The following is a 19,272-nucleotide window of genomic DNA, read 5'->3' on the forward strand; positions in this document are numbered from 1 at the left end:
AACGACACGCAGTATTCACATTGTCAGAATATCCTAGGGGGATTCAGGTGACAATAATTCAGCTTCTGATATTTATTTTAGATCTTTATTTCCAAACAATCGGTTGTCTGTGCATTGGATCAGCGATCAAGGCGATATTTGTTTTTTAAGCCACTTCTGGCGGCGGTGATTTGTGTGTTCCTACTGTTTCCTGTTTGCACGATTTACGTTTTCCACAGGTTAGGTAAGGACTAAGAATAACGGCCACCAGTTTCAAAGCAAAGGTGTGAGAAATGTACAGCAAACACCTGTTCCGTTTCCAGAATTTCCTTTTTTCAAAGGAATACATCTGCTGTTCCTGTGTCGATTGAGAGTGTTTTGAAATGTGCCGCTCGATAGCCAGAGGAAGCAATGACTTATTCTGTTTAATGTCGGGATTTTAGATAAACAGCAAGTTTGAAGTGTTACAGGGATGGACATGGGGAAATACGGAATTACATTTTGGATCATTTCAGCCGTGATCTCCTTATCTGCAGCAGCAGTTTCGAGGGGCCGGGTGGTCCAATTATGCATCTTGTGTTGACTGGAAAAACTCTAACAATTTAATGAATGTAAACTTACTAGTATGTGAAAGGAGGTATGATTTTATTTATAAGTTGAACTGAGCACAAGCGGTTTGCTTGATTTAATGATTTGCATTCAGCTTTGTGCGCTAAATGTGTGCCCCAGCTGCATTAGGGTGTCGAACTTTTGACTCATTCGGTGAGCTGGCCAGCACGGTCCGGGACCGATGGACGCGCTTCCTGTTCCTTGTCCCTGACTCCACAGTCTTCTCATCTACCGCGCGCACCAGCTCACCGCCCCGCCCACTGCCCACACGCGCACCAGCTCACCGCCCCGCCCACTGCCCACGCGCGCACCAGCTCACCGCCCCGCCCACTGCCCACACGCGCACCAGCTCACCGCCCCGCCCACTGCCCACACGCGCACCAGCTCACCGCCCCGCCCACTGCCCACACGCGCACCAGCTCACCGCCCCGCCCACTGCGCATGCGCGCACTACATGTGGCCAAAGTATTTGAGCTTTTCAAGCCTCCTCATCAGCAGTCTGGCTGTACTTCTTCAAGTATTGACTTATAGGGTCTTCTTGCTGGCTACTGCATTCTTAACACTTTCCTCCAGCATCCGAGTTCAACGATGTTGATTCTTTTGTATTCAGCCTCACTGATAGTCCAACTCTCACAGACATACATCACAAATGGAAATACCATAGACTTGACAAAACGGATCTTCGTAGACAATGTTATGTCTCTGCTCTTCAGTATTTTGTCTAAATTCTCATTGCTGCCCTCCCTAGAAGTAAGAGCTATTTAGTTTCGTGGCTGCATTTCCATCCATAGAAATCTTTGAACCGCCAAAATCTGTTACTGTTTCCACTTCCTTTCCATTTATTACCACGAAGTTGATAGGGCTGGCTGGTATTCTTAATATTGAGCAACACGTCAACATTTCCACTTTCTTCTTTCGCTTTCATTAGAAACTTCCTCAGATCCTACTCACGTTCAGCCATTAGAATAGTATCATCTGCATACCTGAGGTTGTTAATTTTTCTTCCGGCAATTTTGATTCCAAAACTTTGAGTCCTCGAGACCAACATTCCTCATGATGTGTTCAGTATATAAATTAAATAAGTCGGTTGACAGGTCATACTCCTTTCCCAATCTTAAACCAGTCTGTTGCTCCGTGGTCAGTTCTAACTGTTGCTTCTTGACCTTCGTACAGGTTTCTCATAAGGCAGATCATATGTTCAGGTATCCTCATTTCTTTAAAGATTTGCCATAGTCTATTATGGTCGATACTGTTGAAGGCTTTACAGTAGTCAATAAAACATATATAAATACTTTCCTGAAATTCCCATTATTCCGAGTAAGTTAGCAATATTGTCTCTGGTGCCTCTGCCTCTTCTAAAACCAGCTTGTACATCCGGCTGCTCACGTTCCATATATTGCTGGAACGCAGCAGGCCAGGCAGCATCTATAGGAAGAAGTACAGTCGATGTTTCGGGCCGAGACTCTTCGTCAGGACTCATATATTGCTGTAGTCTTGCTTGCGTGATCTTTAGTATTACCTTGCTACCATGTGAAATTGTTCGGTGATTTGAACATCCTTTTACATTTCCCTTCTTGGGAACTGGGATATAAACTGATTTTTTCTAGTCTAAAGGACACTGTTAAGTTTACCAGATCTGCTGACAAATTACTTTTACACCATCACCTTTTAAAGTTTTAAACAACTCAACTGGACTCCTGTCACATCCTGCAGCCTTAGTATTGGCAATGTTTTCCATCGCCCATTCGACTTCACTTTCCAGAACGTCCAGCTCTTGATCGACGAGGGAGTCATTGCAGGTGTCTTTGCTGTTGGGATATTTCCTGTACAATTCTTCTGGGTATTCCTGCCATCTCTTTTTGATGTCTTCTGCTTCTGTAAGGTCAGTCCCTTCTTTGTCTTTTACTATACTTATTTTAGCATGAAATATTATTTGATTTCACTAATCTTGAATAGATCTCGGTTTTTACAATTCTGTTGGTTTCTTCAGCTTTTTTGCATCTCTCCTTTAAGTAGGTTCCCTTATCTGCCCTTGCTATCTGCTTGAACGTTGTGTTCATTTGGAGGTATTTGTTTCAATCTCCATTGGAGATCTCCAATCTCCTGAGCAACTTCTCTTCGTTGCTCAGCTTCCGCACGAATCAATTTTGCTTTCCTGATCTTTTTGTTTGCAATAGTTTTTGTTGACACTTCTTGTATGATGCTTCTTACTTCTGTCCACTGCTCTTCTGGCTTTCTCTCCACCAGCTTCAATCCATCAATCTGTTCTTCACCTCCACTGCATATTCTTGAGGGATACTACCAACATCAAACTTTGCTGGTACGTTGTTTTTCTTGGCGCTCCTCAATTTCTTTCTGAATATTGGAACAAGCATCTCATGGTCTGAGATTGTCAGAGACCAGAGGGAACGAGGCGTTTAAGTGCACAGTTCTCTCAATGCGGCGACAAGGGGTGATGAAGCGGTGTTTACCACGTCGTCCTTCAACAGTCAGGGTACTGAGTGCAGGAGATGTGACTTTATTTTATTTAGTTAAGTCCCCCGATCATATCCTAGTCTTGTCACAGGACAATTTACAATGACCAACTGACCAGCCCGACGGTATGTCTTAGGACTGTGTGGGGGGGGGGGGGGGGGGGGGAGGTGGAGCTGCCCAATCACCGGGAGAAAACCCATGCGATCACGGTGACAACATGAAAACACTTACAGGCAGCGGCGGGCAATGAAAACAGGTCCTTCAATCTATAAACTCTTGTGTTAACCACTATGGCGCCATTGTATAAGTCGTTGGTAAGAGTGTGTTTGCAGTACAAAGTATAGTTCCAGTCACTATATGTTTGAAAAGGCTCAGTTAAAGTGCAAAGACAGCAGAGAAGATTTGCGAGTTTGTTCTCAGGGCCAGAGACCTCAGTTCTGGGGAGAGGGTGGTCACTCTATGTCTTTACTTCCTGGAATGTAGGAGACTGAACAGCGACCTTACAGAAGTGTTCTAAATTATGAAGGGCAGAGTAACTCAAACACTCCGTTTTATATGTGTAGTTCAGATCATCGCCAGCAGGTGGTGCTTTCTTCTATCCGGACAGCAGACAAGCAGACGACAGTCAACCAACGTCAGTCACAGTCAGAATGGACACAGGTATGTTCACTGCGCTCTTTCTCATTATAACTCCATCATTATGGTACACGGGTAGTCAACTCATCAATAGTTCAGAGGAATAAACCTGGGCGCTAAAGGGGCACAGAAAAAGTGCCATCAAACGGGGTCATTGTTTCTACTGGTAAAGCCGCCTTGAGCACTGGAACAATTCACAGGTCCAGCGCAGGGACCTAACGAGGGGAATGGTCGAATCACTCCCCTCACCACACAAATCTTCACCTGAGTGAAAGGAGAAGGAGCTCCTGAATAAGGTGGCTGTGGGCGAAACTCAGACAGGAATACAGTAGCGGGCAATGTAACAGTCCAGGGAACTGACAGAATTTCTGTCAGTATTTGGTACATCCTGATGGGGGAAATGCCTCCAACGGCCAGTGAGAGAAACAGATGTTGTTTTGGAAGGGTAATTGCAAAGCAAGATGTTGTTTTTCTGTTTGGAAGAGTACGGTGAATTTTCCCCAGATTTCGGGTTGTTGCACAATGGAGGTGAGGGGAGACTCCCGCTGTCTGTTTTCTGTGGTGGAGTTGAAGAATGTTATATTGTTGGAGAACAGGCTGGGTGCAGGCGACAGTGAACAAGAGAAATTTTAAACAGGGAATCGGGGGCGGGTGGGCGGGGAATGCGAACGAAGCAATGAAATGTCTTTGACGAATAGGATTAAAAATGATAAATAGAGAGGGCTCCACACAAAATGCTGGAGGAACTCAGCAGGCCAGGTAGCATCTATAGAGAGAATTTAACTATCGACGTTTCGGGTTGAGGTATCGTAATCAGAGAATTTGTAAATTGATTTCAAAGTTGTTTTGGCACATAAAATGGAGTCAGGACCGAAGGAGCGGTGTTCTGGCTGAAGGTCTGTGACCAGTATTGTCCGCAAGGATCACTGTTTCACCATGCATCAAGAGTGATGTAAATAAATTGATAATAAAGTATGTATTACTCAAAATGATGTACTGGGTGGACTGATTCATTGATTTACAGAGCAGGCAGAGTTGAGTAAATTTGGGAATGTTGTCAAAGTGTTCAGCATCCAACAGAGAGTCAGCAAGTACAGTTAATTCAGGCAAAAGTGAGAAGTAGCACTTTGGGAGGTCAAGTTCACGAGCCATGTGCACACTGAATGCTGGGACCGTTAATACGATTGATGTACTGATGGGTCTTGCGATGGATATGCATAGCTCCCTGACAGTGGCAACACCATTGATAGCGTGCTAACGCCGAGTGGATGTATTTGTTAAAGTTGGGCTGTAACCGAATGAACGTTGGTTAAGAGTCAATTTCAGTATTGTGCACAAATCTGGTAACCACATCACAAGAATGATGTGGAGGTCTCAAGAGGATGCAGACGAGTTTCACCACAAATACCAGAGGGAATTGTCTTAAGGTTAGAGGGTAAAGTTTAAAAGGGATTTATGGTGCATGTTTTCCACAGAGCGTGATTAGTCTGTGGAATGAGCTGCCGAGGGAGGGGCTGGAAACAGACTCTCTGCAGCGTCTGAGAGTTGTTTGAACTCATGAGTAGGCCGGGAACGGAGGGATACTGACCATGTTCCTGAAGATGTGATTGGTTTAAATTGGCATTGTGCCCGCATATGCATGGTACATCTACTATTTTATGTTCTATGACCGACTACAGATCTGAACTCCACCATCTCCGCCTTCCTGTCAAATTGTGAGGATCACCAACTGTTCCAGTTGACGAGATTCTACATGGAGCGACTGGAGCAGGCGATTGAGGAGGGTGTGGAGGGAGTCGGCTTCATGTTAACACACGATCATCATTTGAATGAGCGAGAGTATCACGTAAGTTGTAGGAACATAGACAGTGCAGATTACATAGAACACAGAACAATATAGCACAGTGCAGGCTATTCGGCCCACAATGTTGTGGCGACCCTTAAACTCCCACATAACCCTCCACCTTAAATTCCTCCATAAGCTAGTAGTCTCTTAAATTCCACTAGTGTATCTGCCTCCACCACTGACTCAGGCAGTGCATTCCACGCACCAACCACTCTCTGAGTGACAAAACCTTCCTCTAATATCCCCCTTGAACTTTCCTCCCCTTACCTTAAAGCCATGTCCTCTTGTACTGAGCAGTGGTGCCCTGGGGAAGAGGCACTGGCTGTCCGCTCTATCTGTTCCTCTTAATATCTTGTATACCTCTATCATGCTTCCTCTCATCCTCCTTCTCTCCAGAGAGTAAAGCCCTAGCTCCCTTAATATCTGATCATAATGCACAGTCTCTAAACCAGGCAGCATCCTGGTAAATCTCCTCTGTACCCTTTCCAATGCTTCCACAACATTCCTATAGCGAGGCGAACAGAAATGGACACAGCATTCCAAGTGTGGCCTAATCTGTTTTATAGAGCTGCATCATTACCCCACGACTCTAAAACTCTGTCCCTCGACTTATGAAAGCTAACATTCCATAAGCTTTCTTAACTACTCTACTCAACTTTCAGGGATCTGCGGCAATGTACCCCGAGATCCCTCTGCTCCTCCACACTCCCAAGTATCCTGCCATTTACTTTGTACACTGCCTTGGACTTTGTCCTTCCAACGTGTACCACCTCACACTTCTCCGTGTTGAACTCCATCTGCCATTTAACAACCCACTTTTGTATGCTATCAATGTCCCTCGGCAATCTTCGACAACCCTCAACCATATCCACACCACCACCAACCTTTGTGTCGTCTGAAAACTTGCAAACCCACCCTTCTACCCCCACATCCAGGTCGTTAATAAAAATCACAAAAAATACAGGTCCCAGAGCCAATCCTTGTGGGACACCACTAGTCACAACCCTCCAATCCGAATGTACTCCCTCCACCACGACCCTCTGCTTTCTGCAGGCCAGCCAATTCTGAATCCACCTGGCCAAACTGCCCTGGATCCCATGCCTTCTGACTTTCTGAATAAGCCTATCGTGTGGTACCTTGTCAAATGCCTTACTAAAATTCATGTAGATCACATCCACTGCACTACGCTCATCTATATGCCTGGTCACCTCCTCAAAGAACTCTGTCAGGCTTGTTAGACACGATCTGCCCTTCACAATCCATGCTGACAGTCCCTGATCAGACCATGATTCTCTAAATGCTCATAGATCCTATCTCTAAGAATCTTTTCCAACAGCTTTCCCACCACAGACGTAAGGCTCATTGGTCAATAATTACCTGGACTATTCCCACTACCTTTTTTGAACAAGGAGACAACATTCGCCTCCCTCCAATCCTCCTGTGCTATTCCCGTGGACAACGAGGACATAAAGATCCTAGCCAGAGGCTCAGCAATCTCTTCCCTTACCTCGTGGTGCAGCCTGGGAAATATTCCATCAGGCCCCAGGGACTTATTCGTCTAAATGTATTTTAACAACTCCAACACCTGTTCTTCCTTAATATCAATATGCTCCAGAAGATCAACCTCACTCATACTGTCCTCGCTGTCATCAACTTCCCTCTCCTTGGTGAATGCTAAAGAGAAGTATTCATTGAGGACTTCGCTAACTTCCACAGCATCCAGACACATTTTCCCACCTTTATCTCTAATCGGTCCTATCTTCACTCCTGTCAACCTTTTGTTCTTCACATAATTGAAGAATGCCTTGGGTGTTCCTTTACCCTACTCACCAAGACCTTCTCATGCCCACTTCTTGCTCTCCTCAGCCCCTTCTTATAATCCTTTCTTTCTACCCTATATTCCTCAATAGACTCATCTGATCCTTGCTTCATAAACCCCTCACGAATAGTGCCTTCTGTCATCTGACTAGATTCTCCACTTCACTTGTCACCCATGGTTCCTTCACCCTACCATTGTTTATCTTCCTCACCGGGACAAATTTATCCCTAACATCCTGCAAGAGATCCACAAACATTGACCACATGTCCATAGTATATTTCCCTGCAAAAACATCATCCCAATTCACACCCTCATGTTCTAGCCTTATAGTCTCATAATTTGTCCTTCCCCAATTAAAACATTTTCCTGTCCTCTCTGATTCTATCCTTTTCCATGATAATGATAAGTGCCAGGGATTCTACTGAATCTATCAGAGACCGACAGAACCAGTGTAATGGCTCTGAAAACCCTGCAATGGCAAGAGAAGTGTTTGCATCTTCAGAAACCATGAACCGTTATTCAACAATACAAGTCTCGCTCCAGTTTTCTGAAAACATTCATTTTTAGACAGGTTGGAATACAGACAATGATTGACTGGTGAAGTTAGTGATGTGACACTGACGGACATTGCAAGTGGACAGATTACACCACTCAGTCTGACATCACATCATGTACCCAAAGTTCGACCTTAATGGCCATTCACCAATTTGTGTTCTCCTGATGACCCACGGGTTTCCCACAAATCAAAAATATCGTTATTTATTTCTCAGCTCATTTTCAGTCTTCCTTCAACCCCAGGCAACACTGACTATCGTCTCTCATTTGAACTGCTGGCTCTTTCTTCGATCAATATCCCAACATGCCTCATGGTTCTGTTACCTTCTGTTCCTTGTGACTCTTCCAATTTGAGTTTGTAAATACTGCACCATAAACTGTTAACACTGGGAAGTGTAACATCAGTACCACTGAAAATATTCCAAGCACCTTCTTAAAAACATTAAGATTGATAAATCCCCAGGGCCGGATATGGTACACCCCAGGTTGTTGTGAGAATTGAGAGAAGAGATCGCAGGAGCATTAGCTATGATCTTTGAATCCTCTTTGGCTGCAGGGGAAGTGCCGGAGGACTGCAAAATGGCAAATGTATTTCCCTTGTTTAAAAAAGGTAATAGGGAGAAAACTGGGAACTAGAGACCGGTGAGTCTTACGTCGTTGGTCTGCAAACTACAGGAAAGGATTCTTAAGGATAGGATCTATGAGCATTTGGAGAAGTACAGTCTACTCATGGATAGTCAACATGGCTTTGTGAAGAGAAAATTATGCCTCACGAGCCTGATTGAGTTTTTTGAAGAGGTAACAAAAGAAATTGATGAGGGTAGGGCAGTGGATGAGGTCTACAATGACTTTAGCAAAGCATTTGACAAGGTCCCTCATGAGAGACTCATCCAGAAAGTCATGAGGCATGGGATAAGCTGTTTGGATAAAAAAAATGGCTTACAGGAAGAAAGCAGAGGGTAGTTGTAGAAGGAAAGTATTCTGCCTGGAGGTCGGTGACTACTGGAGTGCTACAGGGATCTGTCCAGGCACCCCTGCTATTTGTGATTTTTATAAATGATCAGGATGTAGAGGCGGAAGGATGGGTAAGTAAGTTTGCCGATGACATGAAGATTGGAGTAGTTGTGGATGGAGCTGTAGGTGGTCGAACGTTATAAGAGGATATAGACAGGCTGCAGAGTTGGGCAGAAAAATGGCAGATCGAGTTCAATCCGGACAAGTGTGAGGTGATGCATTTTGGAAGGACAAACCAGAAGACTGAGTACAGGATTAATGGTCAGTTACTTAAGAGTGTGGATGAACAAAGGGACCTTGGGGTTCAAATCCATACATCCCTCAAGGTCGCTGCATACGTTGATAGGGTAGTTAAGAAGGCCTATGGTATACTAGGCTTCATTAACAGGGGGATTGAGTTCAAGAGTAGAGAGGTCATGTTGCAACTCCACAAATCTCTGGTGAGACCGCACTTAGAGTATTGTGTTCAATTCTGGTCACCTCATTATAGGAAAAATGTGGAAGCTATGGAGAGGGTGTGGAGGAGATTTACCAGGATGTTGCCTGTATTGGAGAACAATCATATGAAGCAAGGTTAGCAGAGTTGGGACTTTTCTCTTTGGAGCGTAGAAGAATGAGAGGGGACTTGATAGAGGTCTACAAGATTATGAGAGGCATAGATAGGGTGGATAGTCAGTACCTGTTTCCCAGAGCACCAATAGCAAACACCAGAGGGCATATGTACAAAATTAAGGGAAGTTTAGGGGAAACATCAGGGGTAAGTTTTTTACACAGAGGTTGTAAGTGCCTGGAAAGACTTGCCAGGGATGGTGGTGGGGGCTAAAACATTAGGGGTATTTAACAGCCTCTTGTTCAGGCACATGGATGAAAGAAAAATGGAGGGTTATGGGGCAGTGTGGGTTTAGTACTTTTTTTTAAGGATTATATGGGTCGGCACAACATGGAGGACTGAAGGGCCTGTACTGTGCTGTAGTGTTCTATGGTTCTATCTACAGCTAGTTCAGAATTACAAAGAAACATCTTTCCAATGGTCCTTGTGCTACTGGAATGCATTCACCTTTTGCCACCCAGACTGAATTTTAGTGGAAAGACACTCTACAGTACAACAACAAACTCTTCTGCCCATCTAGTCCACACCGACCATTGATCTGAACCCAGACTGGAGACGTCCATAACTCCTACATTGAATGAACTTATCCAAATTAATCATAAATGCCCAAATCGAATGAATATCGACTAATTAAGATGGCAGCACGTTCCATGCTCTCAGCAACCTCTGAGTGAACAAGTTCCCCCTCATATTGCCTTTCACCTGTCATCGTTACCCTATGATCTCTAATTCCAGTCCCACCCAACCTCAGCAGTAAATGCCTTTTCACACTTACTCTATCTATACCTTTCATAAGCTTGTATACCTCCATCACATTCTCCTGATCCTCCTACACTTTATGGAATAATGTCTGAGCCTATTCACACTTTCCCTGTAACACAGGTCCTCAAGTCCTGGCAACAATCTGTAATTTTTCTGCACTCGACATATCCTTCCGAGAGGTAGGTGTACACTTTGCTTCAAATTAGCCTCTGCAACATCAATTTCACCATAAAATCCCAACTTCTGTATTGAATGTTTTTATTTATTTACAACGCCATCTACCTTCGACATCACTTTCAAGAAATTTTGGGTCTGTAGCACTTTGCAGGACCTTATCACAGTTCCTACTCTTGTCATTGGTACCAGCGTGAACCACGACCTCTGGCAGCTCATCCTGCCCTTAAGAACTTTTCAGAGTCAATACGAGATATCACTGACCTTGGCAAGACACCATCCAAAAATCCTGTTCTCATAGATAGAATCTCCAGTCTGTTCTCCTGACATTGAACTCCCCCTGTCAGTGCAGCTCACCACTGTTCATCCCTTCTGAGTCACAAAGACAAACTCAGAGCCAGAGGCATAATCACCGTGGCTTTCCTCTGCTAGGCCATACCCCGAAACAGAAAACTGTATACCTGCTACAGAAGAGTTTCCTGCAGTGGCTGCCTGTTCCCTTCCCTCTCCTGACAGTTACCCAGTTCCCTGTGTCCTGCCCCTTGTGTATAGCTCCCTCCCTGTATAGCCTGTCAGTCAATCTCTCAGCCTCCGGAATGATCCTGAGTTCACCCAGCTCCAGCTCCAATTCCTCAGCACAGTCTGTATTAAGCTGCAGCTGGATGAAATTCCTGAAGGTGTAGTTATCGGGGACACTGAACGTCTCCCTGTCTTGCCGCATCCTGTAGGAAGAGCATCCCACTATCCTGCCTGGCTTTCCCACTGCTCTAACAGTGAAAAAGAGAAGGGAAATGTTACCCAAAATCTACCTAAAGCCTCCGCCTCTCCTCACTAAACCCTCTCTGACACAAACCCTCAATAACCTACTCTATCTGTGGCTCACTCACACTATGTCTGCTCCGTTTAAACCTTGCCAAATGGATAAGTACCCCGCAGACTGTGGCGTTCAGAAAGTCTTCACTTACTCCTTTTAAATTCTTTTTCCTGCTACGAACAATTGCTGTCAGTGATCAGTGGCGAGCAGAATGTGCTGGGTCAGTCCATGTTCAGGGTAGATTTGAACACATCCCTCCGCTCCTCAATATATTTCCCATTGTTCATTACAGAGTGTGACTGAGCTCGCGGAGAAGGGAAACCGAGCGGGCGCTTCCAAACTCCTCCTGGATCTGGTGATGGAGAAGGGCTCCAGGGCCCGGAGGGTGATGTGGGAATCCTTTGTGAAACTACATCACCATTTACCGAAGCTGAGCAGAATATTGAATGAAATACGGGAACGTGGTACGGTGAACAATACACTGTGTGTTACAGATGTAAATGCTGATGAATTTACAGTATTACACAGAACAGACTTCATGCAGGTTAATCTGTTTGAACAGGTGACGGCCAGTTCGCCTACATGGACACTGAGCGGGGTTTATCTGAAGTGCCCCCGCATCTGAAAGGTAGGCGATGGAATGGAAATCTCAAAGTCAGTATTTCACACTGAGAGTCTGAATACGTCTCTTTAGAGGCCTGTTTAGAGACTGTCAGAGTCTGGGAGACAGGTTTTTGTTGTTATTTCACTCTGAGAATCTGAATACGTCTCTTTAGAGGCCTGTTTAGAGACTGTCAGAGACTGGGAGACAGGTTTTTGTTGTTATTTCACTCTGAGAGTCTGAATACGTCTCTTTAGAGGCCTGTTTAGAGACTGTCAGAGTCTGGGAGACAGGTTTTTGTTGTTATTTCACTCTGAGAGTCTGAATACATCTCTTTAGAGGCCTGTTTAGAGACTGTCAGAGTCTGGGAGACAGGTTTTTGTTGTTATTTCACTCTGAGAGTCTGAATACGTCTCTTTAGAGGCCTGTGTAGAGACTGTCAGAGTCTGGGAGACAGGTTTTGTTGCTGTGGCTGGAGGACAGGAAGCAATTTGCATTTGTCACAACACCTTTTCTGTAGGGCCGAATATCTGGAGATTTGACAAAACTGAAGCCAAACCATTCCAATTTGAACATCCAACTTCAGCAAGGGAAATCTCACACCTCTGATCCAAAGTGGAGCTGAGATTTGTTGTTATTCCTCCATAAGAACATGACATGGGAGCAGAATTAGGCCATTCAGCCCATCAGTCTGCTCCGCCATTCCATCATGGCTGATCCCCGATTCCACTCAACACCTTTTCGCCATATCCTTTGATGCCCTGACCGATCAGGAACTTCTGCCTTCATTACACCCATGGACTCGGCCTCCACTGCAGTCTGAGGCAGAGCCTTACAGAGAGTCGTTACTCTCTGGCTCAAAGAATCCTCCTTACCTGTTGTAAAGGATCGCCCCTCAATTTTGAGGCTCTGGCCCCTAGTTCTGGATGCCCCTGCCACAGGAAACATCCTTTCCACATCCACCCTATCCGGTCCTTTCAACATTCTGCAGGTTTAAAAGAGATTCCATTGCATTCCTTAAAATTCCAGTGACTACAGGCCCAAAGTTACCAAAACACACCTCACATGTAACCCCTTCATTCCTGGAATCATCCTCTTGAATCTCCTCGGGACTCTCTCTAATGACCACACATCTTTGCACCTTAAGAGCTTTCAGTATGCCGAGATGTTTTTCTTTTGTGATAGCAATGGCACTCACTCCTACTGCCTGTCACTCGCAGAGCACTGCATGCTGCTAACGTCTGGAACAGCGAAGATATATGCAGAGTGCACATTATCCAGTGTTCCAGCATGGACTCTCACCTTCCTTTTAATCTTTATATAACTGAAAAAAAGTGTTTATTATCCTGCTTTACATTATTGGCTTTTCTGCCCTCATATTTCATCTTTTCCCTACTTACAGATTTTTTAGTTGACTATTGTTATCTTGTATGCACTTTCCTCAGCTTTTATGCAATCCTTAACTTCCTTTGTCAACCATGGTTGCCTACACGTGTCACTTGAGAACTTCTTCCTCCGTGGGCCGTATCCATCCTGCAACTTGTGACCTATTCCCAGAAGATTCAGCCATCTCCGCTAGTATCCTTCTCCAATCTACCTGGGAAAGCTTCTCTCTCGTGCCTCTGTAATTCACTTTATTCCATTGCGATCATCTCCACTGGTATCGTTCTCCAATCTACCTGGGAAAGCTTCTCTCTCGTGCCTCCGTAATTTGCTTTATTCCATTGCAATCATCTCCGCTAGTATCCTTCTCCAATCTACCTGGGAAAGCTTCTCTCTCGTGCCTCTGTAATTCGCTTTATTCCATTGCGACCATCTCCGCTAGTATCCTTCTCCAATCTACCTGGGAAAGCTTCTCTCTCGTGCCTCTGTAATCCGCTTTATTCCATTGCGATCATCTCCGCTAGTATCCTTCTCCAATCTACCTGGGAAAGCTTCTCTCTCGTGTCTCTGTAATTCGCTTTATTCCATTGCAATCATCTCCGCTAGTATCCTTCTCCAATCTACCTGGGAAAGCTTCTCCCTCGTGCCTCTGTAATTTGCTTTATTCCATTGCGATACTGATACTGTAAATTATGCTTCTACTTCTCAAACCGTATTATGAATTCACTCATATTATGATCACTACCTCTTAATGGTTCTTTTACATTAAGCTCTCTCATAAGATCAGGGCTATTACACAACACCCTATCAAAGACAGCCTTTCACTGAGTCGTCTCAAGCACAAGCTGCTCTAAAATGCTATCTCGTGGGAATTCAATAAATTCCCTCTCTTGCAATCTGACTCCTGACGTTTGTTTGATTTTCTTATTCCCCGTGTACACTGAAGTCCTTCATTACAACTGCGTCATTAGCTTTAACACACGCCTTTTCCAACTCCCTTTGCAATCTCAACCCCACACATTCGCTATTTTCAGGCCAATATATGATCCCTATAAAGCTTTTTTTTTAACTCTTACAGTTTCCTATCTCCACCCACAAAGCTTCAACATTCTCTAACCCTATGTCACCTCTTTCTACAGATGTGATTCCACCTCGAACCAGCACAGCCACATCACCAACGCCTATACCTTCCTGCCTGTCCTTTCCATAAGACATAAATCTTTTAACGTTAAGCTCCCAGCTATGGTCTTCTTTCAGCCACGACTCAGTGCTGCCCACAACATCATACCGACCAATCTCTAATTGCGCCAAAAGTTCGTCCATCTTATTCTGAATGTTGCGTGCATTTAAATACAATGTGTTTAGACCTGCATCTCCACCCTTTTGAATGCTGTCGATATGGTACAATTTAACACTTTGCTCCGTCTGTATTTGAACCCAGTCATTGGTTTGTCCTTCCTTACATTCATGTTAAACCCATCATCTACTTGTAAACCTGCTGGTTCATCCACAGCTCTATCGTCCTAGTTCCAGTCCCCCTGCCATTTTAGGTTAAAACACTCCCAACAGCTCCAGTAAATCTGTCCGTAAGAATATTGGTCCTCATCGGATTCACGTGTAACCCGCGCCTTTTGTACAGGTCCTACCTGCCCCGGAAGTGGTCCCAATTATCCAGAAATCTGAATTTCTACCCCCTGCTCCAAATGCTCTGCCACACATTTCTCTGCCACCTCATTCTATTCCTATTGCCACTGTCGGGTGGCACAGGCAGCAATCCTGAGATCACTACTTTTGAGGTCCTGTTCCTCAGCTTTTTTCCTAACCCCCTGTGTTCGGTTTTCCAGACCTCCTCCCTTTGCTTTTCCTATGTCGTTGTTACCAATGTTTGTCACGACTTCTGGCTGCTCAACCTCCCTTCTCAGGATATTGTGGACGCGTCCAGAAACATTTCGGACAATGACACCTGAGAGGCAAAGTACCATCGGTGTCCACAGAATCGCCTACCTGTCCTCCTGACTTTGGAGTTCCCTATTCCCGCTGCCATCCTCTTCGGCTTCCTGCTCTTCCACACATCACTGGGGAATTGCCTGAGTTCATGTACCAGCTCCTCGGAGAGTAAGAGACTGCAGACCAGTGCGGGGTGTGTTACATCGTGACTGGCTCAGCCTGCAAAAGGAAACGGAAATTATGTTCCTTTTCTGGGGCTCAGTACTGACAGCTTCATCCTAAAGGAGTGTCAAGAACATGGGGTCCATTGTGAGAGAAGTAAAAGTCAGTAGAGTAAGTAAATGCCCCCCCCCCCCACTGTTACCCTCTGCAGGGTTGCACATTTCAGCAGAAGCTGAGCAGTGAAAGCAGTGAAACCACCTGCTCCACACAACACTCTCCTCTCCAGAATCACGTGTGCACTTGGTGCTCGCTGGAACACCGGGGAATCTGCAAACTACCAACAGAGGGGAGAGTGGAGAATTTAACAGCGAATCTGAATAAGATCAGAAATGTTTCTGGGCCATCGTTCACTTTCAGACACAATTATCTCTGATCACCCGATTTCACCCAAACAGTGTCTTTAACGAGTATTTTTTTATTAAAGAAAATATGTTGTGAGCTCCATGTTCATCAGATCAGGCATTGACAACCTATTTCTGTCCGTCATAAGATGTTCGAAGGAAACACATGGAGACTCTGCGGACACAAACAGAAAAACTGAGAGTGAACACGATCCTGATGAGGGAGAAGGTGAAGGTTTTCCAGCTGGTTGATCGATACGCTGAGCTCACGGTCATTTCTACTGTTCGAGATCGGACACTGGTGGAACATGAGCTGCTGGCAAGAGGCAGAGACCACGAGGAGTGGAGAGAAAAAGATCTCCGTGGTAAGCTGCAAAAAATCCGGACTGATCAGTTATTCAAGAAGAGCTTTGTTCAAAAATTGAAAAGATCTGTCTTTAGAAACAAATCCGGGATGTCTGCAGCAGTGGCCGGAGTCCCAGGGATTGGGAAAACAACAATGGTACAAAAGATTGTTTATGACTGGGCCACGGGGAAGATATACCAACAATTCCAGTTTGTCTTCAGTTTCAAATTCCGGGATTTAAACTCCATTAACTGCAGAATAAACCTGAAAGAACTGATTCTGCATCAGTATCCTTACTTTGGGAATATTCTGGGAAAGGTCTGGAAACACACAGAGGGACTGCTGTTCATATTTGACGGATTGGATGAATTCAAGGACAAAATTAACTTTGTTGATGGTCGGAGAGACACAGAATCACAGTACACAGATCCTGAATTCAAGTGCAACGTGTCTGACATTGTGTTTAGTTTAATCCAGGGCAAGCTGCTCCCAGGGTGTTCAGTGCTGGTGACAACCCGTCCCACTGTGTTACATTTATTGGAAAAGGCAGACATCAGTGTCTGGGCTGAAATCCTGGGATTTGTTGGTGAAGAACGGAAGGAATATTTCATCAGGTATTTTGAAGATCGGATGGTGGCAGAAGCTGTTTTCAAACACGTGAAGGAGAACGAGATCCTGTACACCATGAGCTACAACCCCTCCTACTGCTGGATCCTCACTCTGGCACTGGGCCCCTTCTTCACACAAAGAGTCAGGGACCCACAGCGAGTTCCCAAAACCATCACCCAACTGTACTCCTACTATATTTACAACATCCTGAAAAACCACGGCCGTGAGATTGAGAGCCCCCGTGATGTGTTACTCAGGGTTGGTCAGATGGCCTACAGAGGAGTGTCTGAGAAAAAGATTGTGTTTACACATGGAGATTTGATCAACTACAATCTGCAGCCTTCCCAGTTCCTGTCCGGATTCCTGATGGAGCTTTTGGAGAGAGAGGATTCTGCCCAGAGTGTGGTGTACACATTCCCACACCTCACCATCCAAGAGTTTGTAGCTGCAGTCGCACAATTCCTGAATCCACATCCCAGGGATATCCTGAAGTTCCTCACTAAAGCCCACAACACGACAGATGGGCGATTTGAGGTATTTCTCCGTTTTGTTGCTGGTCTCTCCTCCCCAATGACAGCTCGGGGCCTGGAGGAGTTTCTGGGTCCATTTCCTCATCAAACAACCTGCCGGGTGATTGACTGGGTGAAGGAGGAGGTTAAACGCCAGAGTGGAAACACGAGGAATAAAGCTGGTAAAAGGAGCCTCCTGAACACATTGCACTACCTGTTTGAGTCTCAGAATCGTGGCCTGGCTCAGGCCACACTGGGATCTGTGGAAACACTTTCATTCAGTGGAATGACACTGACCCCGATTGACTGCGCGGTCCTGTCTCATGTCATCGGACTCTGTGATACAATAAAACACCTCGACCTAAACTATTGCCAGATTCAGTGTGAAGGAATCCAACGGCTGGGACCCGGGCTGCACAAGTGCCAGGAGTTGAGGTAACTTGATTTATCTCTCACTCTGAACTGTGAAACTGTCTCATTGTGTTGTTTCAATGGAAAGGAATTTCAGTAAAATTGTAGTAAATCAGATTGTGAAGAATTATGACAAATGCCCAGGGGATCGGTCAGTAATTCCCCAAGGACAGGAGGGTTCTTTGGTTCCTTGTGAAGGGATGTTGGAGACTTCATCAGATCAGTGAACAACGACCATTGGTTTAATGGAAGTAAATCACAGGAATGGCTGTGTTTCTCGCTGCCTGTGACCCGTCCATTGACAATGTTCCTTCTCACTGTTACTGACACCCAGACCGACACTGACAGCAGCAGGTGGGTCAGAGATTCACAATCCCTTCCCGCTGAGGGACAAGAGACCGTCAGCAGACTGTCCCAGTGAGAAGGAAAGAAAGACCATTGTGAGATTGTCCTCCCCTGCCCTTCCCCGTGTGTGACTTTGCTCACTTCCAGATACGCAAAGAGCGAGGGCGCATCTCCTCTGGGGCTCTGTTCAGACCCAACACACACATACAAAAAATTTCTGCATCCTCTCGTCTTGTAGGATTATCGTTTACCCTTGGAATCCTCCCGTGGGACCTCTCATCCCAATCCCCCTTCCATTCTTTGGAATCTTGCACACATCCCCATTCCTCCTGTAGGCTCTCTATTACTCTTTCCTCATCCTCCTGTGGGATGTCTTTTCCACACAACCCACACACCCCCCCGCCTTCCTGTTAGATCTCTTCTCTCCATCCCCCTTTCATCCTGTGGAATCTCTCTTCCCCATCCCCCTTCCCCGTGTGGGATCTCTCTTCCCCATCCCCTTCCTCCTGTGTGATCCCTTCCTCCTTTGGGTTCTCTCTTCCCCATCCCTCTTCCTCCTGTGGGATCTCACTTCCCCATCCCCTTCCTCCTTTGTGATCTCTCTTTCCCATCCCCATTTCGCCTGTGGGAACTCTCCTCCCCATAGAATCATAAAATCATAGACCACTACAGCACAGAAAACAAGCCATTCAGTCCTTCTAGTCTGTACCAAAACCTTATTCCGCTAGTCCCATTGACCTGCACCCAGTCCATAACCCTCCAGTCCTCTCCCATCCATGTATCTATCCAATTTATTCTTAAAGCTTAAGAGTGAGTCCACATTTTCCACATCAGATGGCAGCTCGTTCCACACTCTCACCACCCTCTGAGTGAAGAAGTTCCTCCTAATGCTCCCCCTAAACCTTTCCCCTTTCACACTGAAGCCATGTCTTCTCATTTGTATCTCTCCTAATCTATGCCTATTCGCATTTACCCTGTCTATACCCTCATAATTTTGTAAACCTCTATCAAATCTCCCCTCATTCTTCTACGCTCCAAGGAATAAAGTCCTAACCTGTTCAATCTTTCCTTGTAACTCAACTCCTGCACACCCAGCAACATCCTAGAAAGTCTTCTCTGCACTTTTTCAAACTTACTGATATCCTTCCTACAATTCGGTGATCAGAGCTGCACACAATACTCCAAATTTGGCCTCACCAATGCCTTATACAACCTCACCATAATATTCCAACTCCTATACTCAGTACTTTGATTTATGAATGCCA

At 45.3% G+C, this 19,272-nt stretch overlaps 2 protein-coding genes across 2 annotated transcripts in view; both read left to right on the top strand.

Annotated features, from left to right (window-relative positions):
* The window catches only part of LOC140720936 (uncharacterized), a 184,325-nt gene that overhangs the window by 38,389 nt on the left and 126,664 nt on the right, over positions 1–19,272 (top strand). The gene's annotated exons all lie outside the window — the stretch shown is intronic.
* The window catches only part of LOC140720960 (NACHT, LRR and PYD domains-containing protein 12-like), a 135,278-nt gene that overhangs the window by 10,580 nt on the left and 105,426 nt on the right, over positions 1–19,272 (top strand). The window contains exons 2-6 of the mRNA XM_073035829.1: positions 3,627–3,723; positions 5,379–5,545; positions 11,586–11,757; positions 11,856–11,921; positions 15,937–17,686. Coding sequence (XP_072891930.1) covers positions 3,714–3,723; positions 5,379–5,545; positions 11,586–11,757; positions 11,856–11,921; positions 15,937–17,686 — 2,165 coding nt within the window. The 5' untranslated portion in view covers positions 3,627–3,713. The remainder of the gene's footprint in view (positions 1–3,626; positions 3,724–5,378; positions 5,546–11,585; positions 11,758–11,855; positions 11,922–15,936; positions 17,687–19,272) is intronic.

The sequence above is a fragment of the Hemitrygon akajei genome, unplaced genomic scaffold, assembly GCF_048418815.1.
Source record: "Hemitrygon akajei unplaced genomic scaffold, sHemAka1.3 Scf000048, whole genome shotgun sequence".
Lineage (NCBI taxonomy): Eukaryota > Metazoa > Chordata > Chondrichthyes > Myliobatiformes > Dasyatidae > Hemitrygon > Hemitrygon akajei.